Consider the following 21,239-nt stretch of genomic DNA (forward strand, 5'->3'; position numbering starts at 1 on the left):
TATTATTATTATTATTATTATTATTATTACCTCAGGTGGGGGAACTGAGGTGGGGGGGCTGGGATTTGTCTATGTGTGTGCAGTGAGCTGTTGGGGCAGCAAACTAGGAGCAGTGTGGCGGTGTTTGGGAACGAAATTCTGCTTAGGCTCAGATCCTAGCTTCTTGATTTACTTGGGCAGGTTCTGTAACTGCCCTGTGCCTCAGTTTCCCTGTCTGTAAAAAGGTACCAGAAGAGCATCTGGTGCACAGCGCACACTCAGGGAACTGTTAAGTGTAGTTATGACCCAACCTGGCCGAGTCCCTGCCCAGGGCCATTTCTATGCTCTGGTTCCTTCCTTCCTGTCCGCCCCCACCCCCATCCTATTGCAGATGAAATAACCATGAGATGCACAGCCCCTGGGGAGAAAGTGGAGGAGGAAGCTTCTCCCAAGGGTGTTGCCATGGGGTCATGTGTGGAAAGTGAGTGGGGAGGCTGCCAGTGGCCACTAAGTTGCTCGGGAAGTGGTGGGGATTTCCTCTGCTTATCCATTGCCACCCTGAGTGCCCCCCCCCCCCCGCAGTAGCAGCTGCCAGTGTCCTGAGGTAGCCGGAGGTCCCACGCAGTCCAGGCCATGTGGGGACCCGCAGCAGCTGGGACTGGGTGTGCGGACTGGGAAACCGATCTCCCCGAGGGCCTGGCCAGCTTGCGAATGTGGCAGCCCCACCCCCACTCCCATCCTGTCTCCCAGTTGCTCAGGACTCGGCGACCCCTGGCTACTCTTTCTCTGTCCCCTTGGCTGTCTGTTTTCTCGTCCTCCACCTGTCCCTCTCAGCCCCCTCTGCTCACAGATCGCTCTTCCGGGGGGGGGCGGTCTTTACCACCGGTCACGGGTACATGGTACCTCCCCGACTCCAGCAGAGATCCACCCCCACCCCCATCCCCAACTGCCCCCACTGACCGCCAGAGTCACAAGAGTTCTTGCCAGACCTCGACCTGGGGGCCCAAGGGACTCACATTAGCGTGCTCGAAACTCAGTCCGTCAGCACTCCTCCACTCCCACCCATCCTGGGCAGGAGATGGTTGACACTGCCCTTTCTCTCACCTCCAAATCCAAACAGTCCCCAAACCCTGCTGGCCATTGGTCAGGAATGACTCACAGATTGGCGGCGTGTCTGCTGGAAATGTGTAAGTCTGCAGGGCACCGAGGAACTCGTGGGAGCTTAAACAAACAGGGACTTATTTGTTCACATGACAAGAAGTCCAGAGGCAGGCCACAGCTGTTGCTGCAGTTCAGTGACCTCAGGACCAGAATCCCAGAGATTCCTTTGGTCTTCCTCCTGTCTTTGCCTCATGGAGGCAATGTGGCTGCTGTGGGTCCAGACGGCACCCCTACTTCCAAGGTAGGCAGAAGGGGGAAGGTGAGGAAACCCATGCTGGCCTGCCCCTCCCTCTGGATCAGGAAAGCAAACACTCCTGGAGAGGTCCCAGTGCAGATTTCCTCTTAGGTCTCATTGGTCAGAACTGATCACATGGCTGGTCCTAGCTGTAGGGGAGTCTGGGAAAAGGAATGAGATTATTAGGTTTGGTTCAGACCAATCATGGCCTATCACCTTGAGGCTAGGCACATTGCCACGCTAAAAAAAAATGGAGCTTGATTAGCAGGAAGAAGCAGAGGACACGACAATGAAACAGTGTCCACCAAGGGTTGCATCTCTGTGTCTGGCTCAGCCCCCACCATCTCTCAGCTGTACCACTCCGGGGCCTCAAAGTGCTGATCTGTCCCTTCCGTCTCTGTCCTCCCTTTCCTCTGCACACAGCTGCCTGAGTTGGCCTCCATAGGCCGGGATCGTACTGTTTTTACTCTCTTCTGAAACCTTGTATGGCTCCCTGTTGCCTACGGGAGTTACTTAGCTCAGCACTGGAGCCCCTCCTCAACCTGGCCTCACCTGCCTGTTCAGTCTCTGATCACAGCTAACTCCAGTCACACTAGACCCAAGCCCACTCCTCGCGCCTTGAAACCTTAGCATATGCTGTTCCCACTGCCTGGAAGACCCTCCCCCAACCCCCTGGACCTACTTGGTGGATTCCCCTTTGACCTTCTGTTTGACCTTCTAGACCTGGTTCAAACACCACATCCTCCTCTGTGAGGACTTTCCCAGCCTGGGCATGATGAACTATTCTCTCTGTGGGACATGCGTTGACTTTGTTCCTCCCTGCATGACCCAGGGCCTTGCCCAGGGTCTGACATGATGGACGTTACTTGATGCGCTGCTCCTGGATGAATAACGCAGCCACAGAGTGATTCGCTTGCCCGTAATATGGCTGCTGATGTACGGCCCCGTCTCCAAGTGTCCGGTCCGTGCCCCAGCCTGGCTCCGGAAGCGGTGTTGACCAAGGAATGCCGGACACACTCTTGGTTCCTTTCTGCCCACTTCGGCCCAGTGAGCCCATCAGGTGGTAACCAGGCTCCTTTCCCTCTCGTCTCCCTCAGCGACTTTGAGCAGCTTCCCGACGACATTGCGGTCTCTGCCAACATCGCGGACATCGAGGAGAAGAGGGGCTTCACCAGCTATTTTGTAAGACAGCCCCCCGACCTTCAGCTTCTGACCTCCAAACCTCCAACTCTCTCATCCCCTTAACTTCTCGACAGGGCGGTTTCGTAGTAAATATCTTGAGACATTTTTGACAACTCCAGCTTGGGGCCGGGGGTGCTGCTGGCCTCTGGGGGACGGAGCCCAGGGAGGCTGCTCGGCACCAGCCATCGCACAGGGCAGCCCCCCCAAAGAAGTAGCTGGCCCCCCGCAGAATAGCGAGGTTGAGAAACATTGCTCTAGTTCTCGGACCTTCAAACCCCCACCCTCCTCTGCCCCCGGCCTCCCTACACCCTGGCCTGTGTCCTCCCTAGGTTTTTGTCATCGAGGTGAAGACTAAAGGGGGATCCAAGTACCTCATCTACCGCCGCTACCGCCAGTTCTATGCCTTGCAGAGCAAGCTGGAGGAGCGGTTTGGGCCGGAGAACAAGACCAGCCCGTTCACCTGCAACCTGCCCGTGCTCCCAGGTAGGCGGCCGTCCCAGTCCCGCAGCCCGGGGAGCCGGGCGTCCTGCCACACGACAGAGCTGTGGCCCTCGGCCTCTGCTTCCAGGTCCTGGGGGTTACTCCGGGTTTGCCTCCATGCCAACCATCCGTCCGTGGCCCCTCCTGGCAGTTGCAGGCTGCCGCCTCCAGCCTCGTCGCCCTTGACCTCCTGGCCACCCTGTTGCAGCCATCCATCCCCTGTGCATCGCGCGGACTCACCTTCAGCGCCCCCTGCAGCCCTGTCTGAGAGCGGCCCTCTGACTGCCACCCAGCTCCCACAGTTCCCCGGGGCTCCCCCTCCTACCCTCCTCCGCTGGGACACTGTGGGCACCCCATCTTTGCTTCCGGGCAGCCCGCTCACCCCTTGCCTCCTGGCCTCTCTCCCCAGCTCAGTCCACACATGCCCCTCGGATAGGCCCAAATCTCTAGCTGCTCGGCGCCTGCCCTCTGGAGCCCTGCAGGAGTGTTGGGGTGCCGGGTCCATGGGGTGGTCTCGGGGTGCCCCCCACACCCTGCAGGCCGCATACAAGCACCCTTCCCACAAATAGCAGAGACACTTCCTGACCTTTCCTTCTTCAGGCTCCACACTCTGCCTCCTTCTTGCTCTTGCTTTCTCTCTGTCCTGGCAGATCTCCCGGAGGAGCTGAAGCTGTCCCCCAGGGGCTCCTGGCTTCTCTTCTCCTTCGGAGCCACTTCCACTCGCACCTGCCCCTTCCCTGTCTCTGGGCTGCAGGGGAAGGGGGACCCTCCTGTTCTGAGCCCGCCTCCCCGCCAGGCTCCAGGGAGCTTTGCCCTTCCCTCCTCGGCAGCTTTCCCCAGAAAAGCTTGCCTTTTCCTTATTTTGGACTCTTCCAGGCTCTCCCACAACCTCAGTTCTCCTGTCTTTAGACAAGCCTGTGCCACGAGGAGGCTTTCCGGCCATAAGCCCCCTTGACCCCCGACGGCCCTCAAAATCTCCTTTCTTTTAGGAGTCACTCACTGTCCCCCTTTTCCCCTCTCCTCCCCTGCTCATCCACCAGCTTGGTTTCTGCTCTCACTGCCCCACTGAATTCCCCTTGGGACGGTGGCCCGTAACCTGTTAAGTCGGACTTCTGTGGGCATATCCCGGCCTCACTTTCACTGTCCTGCTTCCTCCTCTGGGAAGCTCTCCCTGACCTCCTCCCAGGTCTCTTCCTACCTCACCAGCTGCTCCTCCAGCTCCTTACAGAATCTACCCTCTCTGATGCTTCTGGGAAGGTTCTTAGGCGTTCTCTGCAGCCCCATCCCCTGCTTTCTTCTCCCTCCCAGCACCCTCCCTGCAACGAGGTAATCTGACCTCTGATTAACTGCTCTCTTGTTGCTGCTAAGTCCCAAAGGCCTCTCTACCCCAGACCTCAGATGCTGCCCTCCTGCTGGACACCAGCCCTTGCCCAGCTCACAGGCAACAGAGCCAGACGTTTGTTTGCCTTCTGCTGGGGGTTCTCGGGGGATGGTTCTACCAGGCCCCCCCGCCTAAGGCCCCTGGAGAGGACATTTGTCTTGGGTCAGCCATCATCTGTTTCCCTTTCTCCCTAAACACGCTGCCTTGCTTTTGAGGAATGATTCATTCATCTACTCTACAAATATTGATTGGTAGGGGGCACTATTCTAGACCTTGGGGGGCATATTAGAAGTACCTTGAGATTTAGAGAATTCTGATGCCCAAGTCCCACCCCCAGAGATTCTGATTTAATAATTCTGGGGCAAGTCCTACGTAATGAGATTTTTAAATGCTCCCTGGGTGACTTAAATGTGTAGCTGGGGTTGAGGACCCCCATCCTAGGTGATGGGACTCAGCTGTGGGCAAAGCAAAGCTCCTCCTCTCTTGGAGCCAAGAATCGTGAGTGTGCGTGTGAGTGTGTGTGTGTGCATGCGCACGTGTAGGAACAGGCAATAAATAAGTAAAACAAGGAAAATATCAGCTGGCGACAGTAAGCCCAGAGAATGCAAGCTGAAAGGTGGGGTGGCCCCTTCAGCACGGCCGAGCCAGTGGGGAGGATTCCTGGCCTGGGTGGGTGGCTTAGAGCCCAGAGACCGTAGTCTTGGCCCAGGTTCCCAGGACAGCTCTTTGCATTTCCACAGCCAAAGTCTACATGGGTGTGAAACAAGAGATCGCGGAGATGCGGATACCCACCCTCAACGCCTACATGAAGGTAGCGGTGGGTCACCTTGGCACCTGGGAGGGCCCCTGGGAAGTTAGCACCCCTGAATGTGGCCTGGGAGCTGGCTCTCCTGCTCCGATGGGCCCCATCTTCAAACCTTAATCTTCTCCCCTGGGGAGAGAAACAGGATGTGTTCTGGGGGCTCCAGGCAGAGAGGCAGAAGCAATGGAGAAGGTACAAGGAACCACACTTTGAATTGACAACTCTGGTGTCTGCCAGGTGTTCTGATACCGAGGTGAATAGGATACAGTATCTGCCCTCAAGGTACCTGCTGGCCAGTGGGGAGAAGGACAGGTGGGTCACGAAATCATAAAACCATGGCCTATGTAACAGAGGCGTGATGCGCCAGGGCCTCAGCTCTCTCACAGAGTGCCTTTGTACAAACTAGAGAAAGGCCCTTGGGTATTTCCCAACCTGTAAACTGTCTGCATCCCTAGGAGATGAGAGCACAGAGACAGAAGCACCTTGAAGGCAGAGACCAGCTGGTCAAGAAAGGCCCTCTACCAATCAGGACTGTGCAAGAAAGGGACAGTGTTCCTCATGAGGTAGTGAGCACCCCGTCACTAGAGGCATCCAAGCCATGGCTTGATGGCAACCTTAGGAAACTGGAGAGGGAAGCCCTCCTCATAGCACAGAGGCACCCTCCCAGCCAGCGAGGGCTCCCCCTCCTCTTCTACTCTCATGGCTGAAGGGCACAGAGCTAGGAGTCTTCAGTCTTCACTCTGACATTGACTGTTTGGGTGATTTGGGGCGAGTGGCTCATCCTCTCTAGGCCTTGGTTTCCTCACCTATGAAATATGGCCGTCCCTCCAGCTCGCTGGTCTCATGGGAGGGGAATGAAGTTGGGAGCTTCCAGAATGTGAGAGATCATAACTCCTAGTGGAGTGAGCAGTGGGAGGTGGGAGGCAGGAGGAGAAGCCCCAGCCCTCTCCAGCGGCTGCAGGAATCCTGGGCTCTGAGCAGAGAAGAGGGACCGTGGGAAGCCCCTGGGCCACAGCAATGGAGGCATCTCCCCTCAAGGGGGCGCTGTGACAGCTTCTCCTTCGGGGTGGCTGGAGGCTCCTCTCTCCCCCTGCAGGGCTTGGAGAGGAGTGAGCTCTGGAGGGAGGGATGAGGCCGTGGAGCTGGGGCTCTTCCTCCCACACCTGGAGGAATCCCATCCTTTCTGTCTGATTTGGTTCCTCAAAGCCCAGGAGTCAATCGGTGCAGGAATCTCTGCTATGGGTAACCCCAGCCTATGCTTGAAAGGTTCAGGGATGGGGAGCTCACTACCACGCTTCCCTGCTCGTCCCCTGTCGGACAGCTATTAGAAAAATCTGATTCCCTGTAACGTCCACCCACCAGTCTCCCCACTGTCCTCATGGAGAATATGGGTCGTGTGATAACGACCCCTGCCTGGAACGATGTGGGGTGCTTTGACCGGCAGCCGGGAGGCTCTTGATATACATTTGTAGGATAAACGAATAGACTTGGTTATTTCTCTCAATAACTTGTGAGTTAGATGCCATTCACCCTATTCACAAACGAGGAGGTGGAGCCACTCACTCCGTGTGGTAGAGCAGCTGGATAGGAGGGTTGGGGATTCAAACTCGCGGCTCTGTGTACCCACTGCGCTATGTCGTAACGAAAGCCACAGTGACAGCGATCTTTGCCAGCTCTGACGGTGCACCTGTTAGATTAGATGCCTGGTGGTGTTCTAAGTGTCGTGCACACGTCACTCATTCAATCCTTATGCCATCCCACAAGGCAGACGCTAGTATCATTCCCACTTTATTAATGAGCGTACGGAGGCTCGCTTGCCCACGGTCACCCAGCTGGTGAGTGGGATTTGATCCCAGGCCCCAGCCTGGCTCAGTGTCTGTGCCCTTAAACCCATCTCTGGGCTACCTCCCAGCCCTCCCCAGATGACAGCCATGTCCTTTCCGGGCTCTGCATTCCCAGTTCCTCCGGGATGGACCTCCAGGTCTCCCCCTTCCTGCTGCCTCCATGGGATTCTCCGAGGGGGTCCAGGTGCCTCTGGAGTACTCCCGGGGACCTGTGCGTTGTGCAGTTTGGGGGGAATGACTGCCAGGGTCTGGGTACTCTGCGTCCTCACGGAGAGCCTAGTGGTGGGTGTAACCAACATGAGATTGAGTGAGGGTCCCAAGTCCACTGCTTCCTAGCTCTGCCAACTGGGTCAGGTCCTTTGCTTCTCTGAGCCTCAGTTTCCCCAACTGTGTATGAGATCAAGTATCAGAAAGCACTTTTTAGGCTGTAATACCACCAACTGTTGTTGGTTTGGGTCATTTGAGGTATCCTTCCTCCCACTATTATTTGATATTTTATCTCAGGGCTGGGCCTTGGTGGCAGATGGCTCTGGGTGGCCCGGCACTGTCACTCGCTAGGCCAGGCGGCCTCGGGCAGGTCCCCTAACCTCTCTGGCACTAACTTTCAGGTTGTTGTGAGACGGAGCGAGGTCACCTGGTGTGGCACTCAATGTGGTGCCTGGACAGTCACCTCCACGTCATTTTACCTGCCATTACCATTATCATTGTGTCTGGAGGCCTTTAGGTTTTCTCCAAATGAACTGTCCTCAAGCCAGTTGGTCCCCTCCTGATCTTGAACCCGGGAGGAAAGCTTCTGAAACGTTACATGTCTTGTATGAAATGAAATATGTCGTTTCTGTGATCAGGCAGAGAAAGCGGTACTAGAAAGAGCGGGACCAGGGTGGGGGATGGGGATGGGGCAGAGGGGCTGGGATGTCCAGACCTTTCTGTTGACCACCCCCCTGTCCTGCCTCCTCTCCCAAACGCAGAGCCTCCTCAGCCTGCCCATCTGGGTGCTGATGGATGAGGACGTCCGGATCTTCTTCTACCAGTCATCCTATGACTCAGAGCAGGTGCCCCAAGCACTGCGCCGGCTCCGGCCGCGTACCCGGAAAGTGTAAGTGACCGGCCGCTGCGCTCCCGCGGGCCAGGCCCTGGGCCCCTTACCAGGTGTTCCTAACTGGGCGCTCTGTCCCAGATGCCCCACGGCCAAGGTACGTCTTTTCCCTGGAAGAAGAGAAAAACTAGACATCAGTTCTATCCCTGAACACCCCAGGATGTTCAGCTTGTTAGGTGAGCTTGGAAAATCGAGCACAGGGCCTGGAGGGATAGAAGGTGGGTACATTTTGATGTGTGTGACAGTGAGGACCGGAGGACAGGGGCTGGGCCACTGATGGGGAGAGTTGGGTGTCCCAGTCCCCAGTGGGGATGCCTCAGGACTCGGGGTGCCTGGAGAGAGTGGAGAGTGGCAGGGAAGGGAGGAGTTGCTCTCTCCACAGACATTCCCAGAGTATATCCTGGGATGCCCGGTCCCCCGGTCATGCAGTTCCATGGGGCTGTCTGTGGCTTCTGGTGTATCACACGGGCCCCCAGGGGACACTGCTTCTTCCTCACTGATTCCGAAGAGCCCACCACTCCCTTCCAGCTCCCTCCTAAGCAGAAAATAATCACAGAAAATCCAAGCCACTGTGATAGGGCTGGGCTTCCAGAGGCCAGGCCGTCGCTGCTAAGAATTCCAGGGACAGTGCTCCTGAGCCCTGGCCTCCCTCCCAGGGCCTCCCTCCTTCCTCAGGCTAGTATCTCTGAGTGTCCTCTCGGTGCCTAGCCGTCTCCCCGGGGCACGCAGGCAGGCCTCAATTCCAGCTGAGCCACGCGGCAGCCCTGTGCCCCGAGCCCTGGCACAGAGGGCCTCTCCAACCCATTTCCTTGGCTGAAAAATGAGAGGTTGGGTGTGGGAAGTAGAAGGAAGAACAGATGTGAAAGGGTTGACAAGTTAGGGTGCTGAGCAAATGTGTATCTTCCTCCTCACCTCCTTGCTGAGTCTCTGTTTCCACAAAGGGGATACAGTCCCTCCCCCATGGGCAGTGGGAACCCGTGCGTGTGTGTGTGTGTGTGTGTGTGATGGCCCAGAGAGCAACTGTAGCTGCATTTTTAACAGCCTCTCCCTTCCCTGCCTTTCCTGCCCCTGATGAGGGGCTGCTTTGGGGACAGAAGCAGGGAGCCAGGCCCTGAGGGACCCAGGAGGGCTGACGGGCCTTCCTTTTCTCTCTGCAGCAAGAGTGAGTCCCCACAAGGTGCCATCTTTGACCGCATGGCAGCTCCGCGAGCAGAGGTAACCTCCACTGGGCCAGGCCTCCCACCTCACCTCTGGGCTCCACCCTTCGCCACTGCACCCCTCCTCCTGGGCGCCCTCAGTGTGCCCACAAATGGCGCTGGGTGCTGTGGGTTGGAGGGACCTCAGCCTCGGCCCTAAGGGCGCCCAACCCAGCTGACAGGAGGTGATATGGGGAGCACTCAGGCAGAGGGGAATGCAGCCATCTGTCATCCATTCAGCAAGCTTTCCTGGCCTCCTCCAGGCCAGCCCCACCCTGGCGACTGAAACGTCAGAGGTGACTCAAACCAGGCCCTGTCCTCAAGGAGGTCCCAGCTCCCTGGGGACACACATGTGGAAACAGTGTGGTCAGTGCCCTGGGCTTATGGGAGCACTGGAGCCCACACTGAGGCCTGGGTGGGCTGAGGAAGGTGCTCGACCCAGGGAGTTTGGATCCTTGCCTCTCTGTGCTCATCCCACCAGGTCTGAAAGGAGCACCATTCTGGAGTCAGAGAGACCTGGATTCTAATTCTGGCTCCTCCACTAACAAATGGAGTGGCCTCAGACAAGTCAGTCATGCTCCCTGAGCCAGTTTCCTCATCTGTTAACTGGGATGCTGAAGTATGCAAAGCAGTTTCGTAGGAATTCAATGAATGCTCCCTTCCTCCTGCCCTACTCCACTCTTTTCCCAGGCCCTGTTTGACTTCACTGGCAACAGTAAACTGGAACTGAATTTCAAAGTTGGAGATGTGATCATCCTTCTCAGTCGGATCAATAAAGACTGGCTGGAGGTGAGGGTGGGGTGAAGATGGGGGTGAGGTTAAGGGTGAGGATGGGGGTGAGGATGGAGGTGAGGTTGGAGGTGAGGTTGGAGGTAAGTTTGGAGGTGAGGATGGGGGTGAAGTTGGAGGTAAGTTTGGAGGTGAGGATGGGGGTGAGGATGGAGGTGAAGTTAAAGCTAAGAATGGGGATAAGTTTGGAGGTGAGGTTAGAGTTGAGGATGGGGCTAAGTGTGGAGGTATGCATGGGAATGAGGATAAGGGTGAGGTTGGGGGTGAGGTTGGAGGTAAGTTGGAAGTGAGGTTGTTTGGGTCTGGTTGTGGGGGAAATCAGAGGGGACAGAGTCAAGGAATGCTCCAGGAAGAGATGCCCTCTGAAGATAGTCCTGGAAATCAGAACAGCTGGATGGGGGCAGCTGGGGGGGAGGCAGGTGTGTGACTGGAACAGAAGATTCTGGAGACCACACTTGCCTTTGGTTCTGATGCCAACAAACAGTTGCTTCAGGCAAGTCGGTGAATCTACTGAGTTTAATATCTTGGTCTATCACGGGGTTTCTCAGCCGCGGCACTGTTGACATTTGGGGCCAGATTGTTCTTGGTGTGGGGCCATCCTGTGCATTGTAAGGGGTTTAGCCGTATCCCTGGTCTCTGCTCACTAGATGCCAGTAGCAGTCCTGCAGTTGACAATCAAGTGTCTCCAGACATTTGGCTCTGGGGGACAAAATCACCCATAGCTGAGACTCACTGGTGTGTCATCTGGGATGCCTTGCGGGCAGCGAGAAAAGATAGTGATGCAGACCTTGAGCTCTGGAGTCAGACTGTCGTGTCATTTCCTAGTTGTTTTTAACTAGCTTTGCGTCCCTGGGAACATTGCTCAACCCTGTGGTTTCCTTCTCTGTAAATGGAGATAGCTGTCGGGCAGTTTCTTCATCGCGGCCCTGGGAGGGCTGACCGAGGCGCAGCTGTTGGGGGCTTGGCCCATAGAGGGCCTAGATGCATCCATCTGGCTGGTGCCGGGGCTGCTGGGAAGGTGAAATGAGACTCTCGACGCCAGGCCCTGTCTCGATGGTTGCTTCGTCCCCACGTGCGACATGCTTGGCCCCTACGGGGGCTCATATTGACTCAGTGAATGGAGATGGGAGGCCCTGGCCCTGGTTCCAGCTGTTTGGATTGGGTCCTGCTGTTCTTAAACAAGATTCCCTTTTGTTGAGGCTCCTGAAGCAGGAGGTGTCTAAAGGAGATGGTGGGACGGGCCCCAGGGGGACTCCGGGGAGGGCAGGGTCCCTGGCGTCCAGGGGCTAGAGAGGCCCGAGGACCATGGGTTTCACGGACTTGGCAGCTTTGATTGTACCCCAGTCCTGGAGCCCTCTCTTGGGACCCTGTGCTACTGGGTATTGCTGAGAAACTCTCCAGAAATAGGAAGTGCTTGTTACCTTCCTGTTTTCTTGAAAGTTCTCTATGTTAGTAGGCTGGCCGATTTCTGACCTCAGGTTAAGGGGAGGGTCAGGGGAGGAGTGAGGGGACTACTTTGAGCCTCAGTTTATGTGTCTGTAAAATGGGATTGGGATAATATGTCTTCTCTAGGGTTGTGAAGATTAAGAGAACATGTGGGCAAAACACAGGCGGTGGCTGGGTCGTGCATGGCCAGGGCTGGAGAGAACTTTCTGTCCGTTGGCTCTAGAGCAGCTGCTCTGTGCTATCTGCGGAATGAATGAATGAATGAATGAATGAGTGAGTGAAGGGACCACCTCTTCCTCTCCCCTCCTCTGGGTTCCTCCTTAACACCCTGGCCACTGGCTCAGCGTGAAGCTCACCTACTTCCTGCGCAGTGGCCATCACCCATTACAGTACACGCTCCCGGAAGGAGTCGCAGGGACTGCCATCCACCCCGAGTCCCAGGGCCTGCCACGTGGCTGGTGCTCATGAAGTCTCTGAATGAAAGACTGAATTAGATGAAAGCAGCTTCCCAGATAAAGTGCGATCTTGACTTATTCTAGAACAGAAATATGTCTTGGGGTGAACAGCATGGCGACCTTTGTCACTTTTTATTCTGCTTCTGCATACGACCTCGTCCACATGATGATAAGGGAGCTTGGGGGGCGGTTCGGTCCTGCTCCCTCTCCTCCCACTGACAGCGCAGCCCCTCCTTTCCTCCCCAGGGCACTGTCCGTGGAGCCACGGGCATCTTCCCGCAGTCGTTCGTGAAGATCCTCAAGGACTTCCCGGAGGAAGAAGACCCCACCAACTGGCTGCGCTGCTACTTCTATGGGGACACCATCAGCACCACCAAGTTCGTGGCCTGGCCAACCCCCACCCGCCCCCAGCCCCACCCCACCCCCCACATCACACTCTGGGCTCTGAGACCCAAAGCAGATCTCCTCGCCCAACTAAAAGCCCTCCAGATAAGCCATACCTGGGTAACAAGATGTAAGATCCGGCGTGGTCCTGCCGGCCTTGTTCCGTGTCCCCCTTCGACCTGATGCCTGCTCACCACTGCCCGTTGTCCCCTTAGGGACATCGCCGTGGAGGAGGACCTCAGCAGCACTCCGCTGTTCAAGGACCTGCTGCAGCTCATGAGGTGAGAGGGGCGAGGACGGAGGGCAGGGGTCAGACACCCTGGAGGAGAAGACAGAGGGAGGAACACAGCGCGTGAAGGCGCTAGGTGTTTCGCATTTCTCTTATCCCCAGCCTGGCGCTGCCGGGCAGATATCAGCCCCCCGTGACAAAGATGAGTGGGGGTCTGCACAGAGACACACAAGGGCTTGGAGGAGGCCACACAGTTCATGAGTGTGAATTTGCAGCTACAGCTAGAGTCTTCCTAGCGAAAAGCCTTGGACTTGGGTCCTCGGCCATCAGAGAGCCACCACCTCCCAAGAGCCAGCCTATTCACCCAGAATGGAAATAACCTTGTTCTGTTCCTATGAAAGTAATTCCTATTCATAATTAAAAAACACAAGATGTCAGAAATCACAGAAAGGCAGAAAGAAGTGAACTATAGATAGGCCTCCTCTCGTTATTAGATGCACACGCAGGTGGCCTCAGTGCCCACCTCCAACCCCCCCATAAATATGACGTCAGCGGGCTGCGCCGTGTCATTCTGGGGATGCACCACAATCACTGTAACCACCCCTTCTTGGCCGTTTAGATCATCCTCCGCTTTCTCACTACCAGAAAGAATGCTGTGATTCTCCTATTTGGTGACTGGCACGATTGTTCCCTTACGATGAGTTTCTAGAAGTGGAATTTTGGAATCAAGGTGTTTGCAAGCCTGTCAGGCTTCCAACCCCATTTGTCGAGTTACCTATGGAAAGGTTGTATCCGTTTTTACTGTCACCAGCCTCGTGCACCCCACATCAGACAGTCCCAATCCTTAAAGAGTTCTCCCCCATAGCTGTTCACAGCTAGCTCTGGGAACTTGATTCTCTCTACTGTGTGCCTGGCCAAACTCACGCCTCCTCCCCACGACAGTTCTGAGCTCTGCGCATGTATACACAAGGCATTTCAAGCTGTGCCCCTAATTTACTGGGCAAGCCCCTTCTCCCCCGTAGGTCTCAGTTTCTCCATCTGTACAATGGGAGGATGGACCACACGGGTGATAAGGCCTGTGTCAAGCTCTGACCTCTTCTGATTCTTAGATCCTGGCTCTACAACTCCCTCAGCCCCTGCTCCCTGTCTCCCTGAGGCTTAGGCCTAAGGCCCCCGGATCTTTTTTTAACCCTGGTCTTTCCCACCCAGGCGGGAGTTCCAGAGGGAGGACATCGCCCTAAATTACCGGGATGCTCAGGGGGATCTGGTGCGGCTTCTCTCAGACGAGGACGTGGCGCTCATGGTGAGGCAGGCCCAACGTCTCCCCTCCCAGAAGCACCTCTTCCCCTGGAAGCTGCATGTCACCCAGAAGGATGACTACGCGGTCTACAACACTGTCCCCTGAGCTGATGGTGTCCCTGGGGCAGGGAGGGACACTTGGTAAGAAGCCCTCCGAGGAGATTAGGACCAGGAAAGCCTGGGAGCATGGGACAGACTTCCTGGTTTGAATCCATGAACCGGCTCGGCTTGGCTTGTATTCTGTCTATCTGCACACTTGGTCTCAGAATTAAATAAACCCTTTCATCTCAAAGGTCCAGACTGTGAAAGACAATATCTTTTGAGGAAAGAAAGGAGAGGGAGTAAAATCCTCATTAATAAGCGTCAATTAGGGGTCATTTATATAGGGAAGGGGGCTCTGGTATTGGGCCTGTATTCTAACTGCCCCATTCCTTTGCTCTGTCCACCAATATCAAGATGTTGGCAGGGCCATGCTTCCAAGAAACCCATTGGGCTATCCTTCCTTGCCTCTTCCTAGCTTCTGGTGGTTTTCTGGCATTCTTTGGCATTCCTTGACTTATGAATGCATCATTCCCATCCTCCATATTCACATAGCGTTCTTCCTGTGTCTCTTCACATCTTTTTCTCTCTGTGCATGTCTGTCTCTGTGTCCAATTTCCCTTTTTTTTATAAGGACCCCAGCCATATTGGATTAGGGCCACCCTAAGCACTTCATTTTGACCTTACTGCCTCTCTATAGATCCCATTTCCATGTAAGGTCCCATTCTGAGGTACTGGGGGTTAGGACTCCATCATATATTGGGGGGGATGCAATACAATCCATAACAGCACACTAGAAAATATCCACTCAACAAAAATTCAACAGACCTTGAAAGCTCCATTTTAGCAAATCCAGTTGTTTGGCTTCTAACATGTTGCCTGACCAGACTGATTGAGGGGCCCTAGATAAGACACACTCTTCAAAGAATCACAGCCTTACAAGAAGTAGTGGGGTTCTTCAGTGACCCTCCCTCTCCCCTTCCTCCCAAGCCCCCCATGTCACAGCTGGGGCCAGAACCCACAGCATGGAGGGGTGGGGGTTGTTCTGAAATGCAGAGGCTGCACTGCTGTCAGAATGCTTGAACCCCAGGGAGGCCATGATGTGGGGAGGCTGGACCAGGGACTCTTGTGATGGGTCAAGGCCCTGGGGCTGAGGGCTGAGTTGATCCTGACAGAGCGACATCCCTGCCTCCAAGCAGAAGCAGAAGGAAGCCCCCTCTGGAGTGAAGTGTCCTCACTCTGGGATGATGGGTTTAGATGAAGCAAAAGCTCATAGTCAAAGATCACTAACTGTCCATGAGTGAGAATAGGCAGTGAGAATAAGCAATAGCTTTAGAGCCCCAGCGACTACAAGTTTTTGAACTATGTGACTAAAATGTTTAGAGAAATAAAGGATCAAAGCATAAAAACTAACAAGTTGAAGAGAATGACCAGGCAGATTTGTAAAAGAGAGCTGGAACGTACATACACACTTATGCGTGTACCCACATGCAGATGTGTGTGTGTGCACCTGCTGAAACAGAAAACCCAGTGGGTGGGTTAGACAGTGTATTAGAGAGGAGAAAACCAGTGCATTGGAAAAGAAAATCAAAGAAATTACCCAGAATATAACACAGAGAGACAAGTGGTTGGAGAACATGAAAATGAAGTTAAGAGATACAAACAATAGCATGTGGTTTTGAAAAACCAGAATCTCAGAAAGAGAAAATATAGAGAATGGAGAAGCAATGTTTAAAGAGATGGCAGATGAAGTATTACAAAACTGATGAGAAACTCAAATCTGTGGGTCTAAGGAGCATGTTTGGACAAGCAGGATAAATAAAAAGTGGTCCATCCATGGCTACAACATTTTGAAACTGCAAGAACACTGAAGTCAAGGAGAAGATTTTAAAACTGGAGAAGGTTGAGGTCACTACAAAATAACAATTAACATGATAAGCAGACTTCTCAGTATCAATGGAAGCCAAAGTCAATAGCATGATATCCACATTTTGGAGACAAAATAACTTTCAATAAAGAATTATATGCTCAGTAAAACCATCTCAATAGTGACGGTGAAATGAACACATGTACAGATAAAAACTGAGAGGTTGCCACCAAGATCCTTGAACCAAAAGTATCTTTAAAGTACATCTTCAGGAAGAAAAAGATCCTTGAGGGACAGTCTGAGATGCAAGCACATACGATAAGCAAAAGCAATGGCAAGTATTGTGGTGGATTTGTCTTACATTGACTTAACTAAGCTGATACAATATTTCCAAGAACTTCCTTCCCTATGTGGATCCAGATTGGTGTGAGCCATCAGAGACATTTTGCAAGAGATTCAGAAGGCGGATATTTGCAACAACAAGCTTCTTTTTAGTAAAGAGTTATATATATATATCCGCTGGGTCACAGTTTGGAGTTTCAGAACACAAAAGACAAAGAGAAGATCTTCAAAGCAGTGAGAGAAAGTTGAAATTGCCACAAAAGAACAACACTTAGAATGATAGCAGGTTTCTCAGTAACCCCTTCAGTGTCAGGTCCCAGCTCCTGTGCTGGATGTGTGTTTAGCTCTGTGCCAAAGGGCACCAGTTTCCTCTGCAAGTCACCCTCACTGGACTCTTGGAGGTGGTGAGAGGCTGATGTGGTTCCAGCCCGTCCTCATGGTTCCAGCTCACACCTGGAGGTTTCTGTTTGTCCTTGCTTCTCTTAAATCACACGTGTCGGGGCACCTGGGTGGCTCAGTCGTTAAGCGTCTGCCTTCGGCTCAGGTCATGATCCCAGGGTCCTGGGATCGAGCCCCACATCGGGCTCCCTGCTCGGCGGGAAGCCTGCTTCTCCCTCTCCCACTCCCCCTGCTTGTGTTCCTGCTCTCGCTATGTCTCTCTCTGTCAAATAAATAAATAAAAAATCTTTAAAAAAAAAATAAATCACACGTGTCTTCTATTTTTGACAGCCTGCCTGGCAGACCTGACACAGATATAACGGCATCATATAAAAGGTTTAAGCAGCTCCCATGATTGAAGAAGATTCAATCCTCAAGGCAAAACTCTTGTTTACATCTTTCCTAGTGATCCTGCTTCTCTGATGGAATCCTGACTCATACATATGCATATAAATTCAAAGAAACATTCTCAATATAAGAATAATAATGTCTAATGTCCAGAGTTAAAAAAAAAAAAGGACAGAATTAATATATTGGATACTAAGAATCATACATGCATTGGGAGAGGTGGGATTAAAGTATTCGGAGATGCTTACGTTATGCATAATCAGAGTTAAAATTATTTAACGTTGGGCAAATTAAATGTGCATGGTAAAATTTCAATGAAAATCATCCAAAAAATAGGAAAAGAACATACGTATTTCCCAATATTTATGTCAAAATGAATAAGAAGAAAGGAAACCAATTAAAAAGGGGCAAGAAGTAGGGTGTTTGGCTGGCATAGTCAGAAAAGCATGTGACTCTTGATCTTGGGGTTGTAAGTTTGAGCCCCACATTGGGTGTAGAGATTACTTTCAAATAAAATCTTCAGGGAAAAAAAGAGGCAAGAGAAAAGAAAAAGGAAGTAGGATTCAAGAAGTTACTTGGTAAAAAAATAAGTTCAAATATATCAATAATTTTGATACTTCAAACAATATATGGACTCAATGCACCAATTAGAAGATTGTCAGATTAGATTTTTTTAAAAACTAAGTCCATGTAAGTGTCATACACATGAGAGACTCACATAAAATCTAAGGACATGGAAACATTGAAAGAAAAAGTGTACAAGAAGATATGCCTGACAACTACTAAGCAAAAGGCAGCCTGGTGGCAGGGTTGGGGGTATCTCTAGAGACCCACAGTCTACTTTTGTGTAAACTTGGCACAGATTTAGTGACAGTTCCTGACCCTGAACTAAATAGTTATGTTTACCAGCTGCACTTGCCTCTATTGTTCCCTTATACTTTGTTACTTTGGGGGTGTGTGTGATTTTTTTACTTTATTTTTGACTTTATGTATAACCGAAATATGAAAATGTCAAAATCGGAGGTGAAAAATCTTTTGCTGATAACGAAGCTGCTGAAAATTGCATCAGTGGGTTTGCTATGATATTAACTGATTTGAATTTTGACACCAATCAATTGGTGGTGGGGAGAAAACTTCTCTTTAGAAAGGCCGATGAGCAGCCACCAATTTGTTACACCCTGTGGACTCTTCTTGGTTTGCCAAGTCCTACAGAGACACACAGGATATGTGTGGAACTCACTGGAAAAAAAAAAACATGTGCCATCTTTGAAAGGTGGATGCAACTTACTGCCCATTATCATGCAAATAAGACAACACAGGTAACCAGAGAAATGTTTTCTGACTGACTAATAACTACTTTGTACCAATCGCAAACACATTACAGGCATTCTGGACTGGGAAAAAAAGACTTATGAAATGTTATCATCATTCCTGGAAAACTGCCATGCATACTTCCTTCCTGAATTTCTCATGAACACCAGTGTTTCAGCGTTTATGTCTCCCCAGTGAGATATGTGTATTATAGCCCGAGAACAAAGAATTTTAGAACAAGAATAAACACTTCTTTTCAGACTGTGCACTTGCTATAATCACAGAGCCTAAGACTCCATGACTCTCCAAAAGAGTTTACTCTTCAGAATGTTATTTACACAATGGCCAATACTTGGAATGATGCTGACAAATCATTATTCACAGAGACTTGACACAGCCTCTGTCTACAGTGATATTTGAAAAATGAACCTGTCCATAAGGGCTTTGAAGACTTCTTTTTGTGAGTAATGAGAAGATGGTGATATAAAACTTCATTCTTGCACAAGTTGATCAGCCCAAAATGTAAATAAGTTAGAGGAGCTGATAAGCAAAGAAATGGTAAACTCTGTGATTCATCTGTTGTTCATTCCTTGCGTGATGGGGAAATTCCTGAAGCGGTGTTCAGTACAGATAAGAGTGGACTAGTAACCGTGATGGTGCTGATGACATGATGAACGCAGATGAAAACATTCCCCTTGCCAATGTGGTGAATATCTGTGACCAGGTAATAGCCTTGAACAGTTTGCAATTAATAACGTGTAGAAGGTCATGGCAAATTGCCTGATCAGAAACAGACTTCTTAGGAAATCTAAGTTAATGGAATACCTCTGGAAAAAGTCATTAAAAAGAGATTTAATTGCAATGCTGCTTCTTCATTTGAGACTCCTATTCCTGACTCACCATCAAATATCCAATAGGAAAACTATGGCATCCTGAAATTAGGATGATTCAATGGGTGTTTAATAAAGGGACTACTTACAGAGATAGAGGCAGCATGTGGGGAACCAGAAAGAATGGCTCAATACCCCAGAGATAGGGCCATGGTCCTGTTGCATTCCTGGGTCCATAGAACTAAAGAGAAGAAATGTTTACAAAACCTGGAAGGAGAGAGTTGTATGCAGAGGGCCACCGTGAGAGGACCAGTGACCTTTGCTTGGTGGACATAGCCCGCCCAAAGTAACTCTGCAGGGAAAGAATTGAAGAAATAAATACTCCATCCTCCTCCTCCTCCTTCCTCCCTCTGATCTTCCCCAGAGACAGGGTTTCCCCATGGCCAGAGCTACCTGGAAGCCAGAGGAGTAGGCTCTTATAATCCACACAGGTCACATTCCTAGGGCAGAAAGCAGGGTGGAGAAGAGTGAGGAGTAGATAAGAATGGGCAAATGAAGATATCTGGCACAATCCACCCCCTTTGCCCCTCACCATCCTCTCCTGTCCTTCATCCAAGTGAAAATTCCATGAGCCTGGACAGGGAGCATGGAAAGTCCCATCAGCTACAATATCATTGTAGGGCAATATCAACACAGACATATTCCCAACTGAAACCTAAAACATTCGCTGCCACGGGTATTCTGTATATAAAATAGGGGGAGGAGTGGTAGGTTAAATAATATGGGTTTTTTTTTAAGATTTTATTTATTTATTTGACAGAGACACAGTGAGAGAGGGAACACAAGCAGGGGGAGTGGGAGAGGGAGAAGCAGGCTTCCCGCTGAGCAGGGAGCCCGATGCGGGGCTCGATCCCAGGATCCTGGGATCATGACCTGAGCCGAAGGCAGACGCTTAATGACTGAGCCACCCAGGCGCCCCTAAATAATATGGTTGTTATAGTCACTGCCTCCCCAGCTGGTCATAGGTCCTAAATTGGTATTTCAGACTACTTCCTCCCACCACTCATTTCATTGTTCCCTTACTCTCCTCCAGCACTTTGGCCAAATGGGGGCCTTTATTTGGTGGGATGACCCAACACTTCATTCTATGGGATCTGAGTTCTTGGAAGTCTTGTCTTTATTGAATTGCCTCAGTTTGCCACTGACCAAGACTAGAGGATAAGAAAATACCATCAGGCACACACATGAATCACTGTGGTTCCAGACATCACCTTCTTGGTGTAGAAACAACTTAATCTCCCCTCTGGTAATAGGCATCAATAGCCCCAGCTAATACAGTGACTCCTTTCTCTGCCTGTTGGCTCAGTGGCACAAGGACCCCAAATGGCTCTAATTTTTAAAAATGTGACTTTACCATATCCCACAAGTTTTGATATCCTACTGTTGCTCAATTGTAAGTGTTCTTTTAATTCAATTATAATTATGTTCTTTTTAAAAAATATTTATTTATTTATTTGAGAGAGAGGGAGAGCGTGTGCAGTGGGGGGGAGGGGCAGAGGGAGAGGAAGAGAAAACCAAACAGATTCTGTGCTGATCACAGAGCCCGACGCGGGGCTCATTCTCACAACCCTGAGATCATGACCAGAATGAAAACCAAGAGTCAGACCCCCAACCAGCTGCACCACCCAGGCACCCCATTATTATATTCTTGGACCTATCAGTTACTTAGTGTGTTTTTAAATTTCTAAATGTGTGAGGATTTTTTTAAAAAAGTTTTAATGGTCAAATATAACAATACAGAAGGTGCATAAAAAGAAAAATAGCTGGAAATTAACAGGCTAAGCTTACAATAGCAGAAGTTAAAAAAGGAACAATAGAATAAGCACAAGGAGAGAAGGAAGAAGTAACAAAGATAAGCACAGAAGTCAACGTCGACAGCAACAATGAAATAGAAAATGATGAAAAAAGCCCTAGATGGGTTCTTTAGAAAGACTCTGGCAAGACTGATGAAGAGCAAAACAAAGGGGGGCGGGAGTAAAAGAAAACAGTGTTAGGAATGAAAAAGGACCATAATGACAGATAAAACAGAGACTTAAAAGAAACTTG

The 21,239-nt window shown here is 51.4% G+C and overlaps 1 protein-coding gene and 1 long non-coding RNA gene across 10 annotated transcripts in view; one reads left to right on the forward strand and one right to left on the reverse strand.

Moving 5' to 3' along the window:
* LOC115938259 (uncharacterized) overlaps positions 1-1,085 on the reverse strand; it is a 23,914-nt gene extending 22,829 nt beyond the window's left edge. Inside the window, exon 1 of the long non-coding RNA XR_014145930.1 lies at positions 996-1,085. This is a non-coding gene — a long non-coding RNA (uncharacterized LOC115938259). The remainder of the gene's footprint in view (positions 1-995) is intronic.
* Positions 1-14,250, forward strand: part of NCF4 (neutrophil cytosolic factor 4) — an 18,226-nt gene extending 3,976 nt beyond the window's left edge. For 3 of the 9 annotated variants that reach the window (XM_081822395.1, XM_081822391.1, XM_081822394.1), the window contains exons 2-12: positions 2,473-2,557; positions 2,887-3,040; positions 5,159-5,229; positions 5,360-5,473; positions 5,676-5,783; positions 8,033-8,160; positions 9,318-9,375; positions 10,047-10,145; positions 12,293-12,423; positions 12,646-12,711; positions 13,869-14,250. In XM_081822395.1, coding sequence (XP_081678521.1) covers positions 5,170-5,229; positions 5,360-5,473; positions 5,676-5,783; positions 8,033-8,160; positions 9,318-9,375; positions 10,047-10,145; positions 12,293-12,423; positions 12,646-12,711; positions 13,869-14,064 — 960 coding nt within the window. In that variant the 5' untranslated portion in view covers positions 2,473-2,557; positions 2,887-3,040; positions 5,159-5,169 and the 3' untranslated portion in view covers positions 14,065-14,250. Of the gene's footprint in view, positions 1-1,107; positions 1,382-2,472; positions 2,558-2,886; positions 3,041-5,158; positions 5,230-5,359; positions 5,474-5,675; positions 5,784-8,032; positions 8,161-9,317; positions 9,376-10,046; positions 10,146-10,792; positions 11,259-12,292; positions 12,424-12,645; positions 12,712-13,868 lie in introns of those variants that run through there. The other 6 variants (XM_081822388.1, XM_081822389.1, XR_014145929.1 and 3 more) reach the window with 6 other exon arrangements.
* The last annotated feature ends 6,989 nt before the right edge of the window (positions 14,251-21,239 follow it).

Source organism: Leptonychotes weddellii, chromosome 5 (assembly GCF_054177405.1).
Source record: "Leptonychotes weddellii isolate Sample4059 chromosome 5, ASM5417740v2, whole genome shotgun sequence".
NCBI classification, from domain to species: Eukaryota; Metazoa; Chordata; class Mammalia; order Carnivora; family Phocidae; genus Leptonychotes; species Leptonychotes weddellii.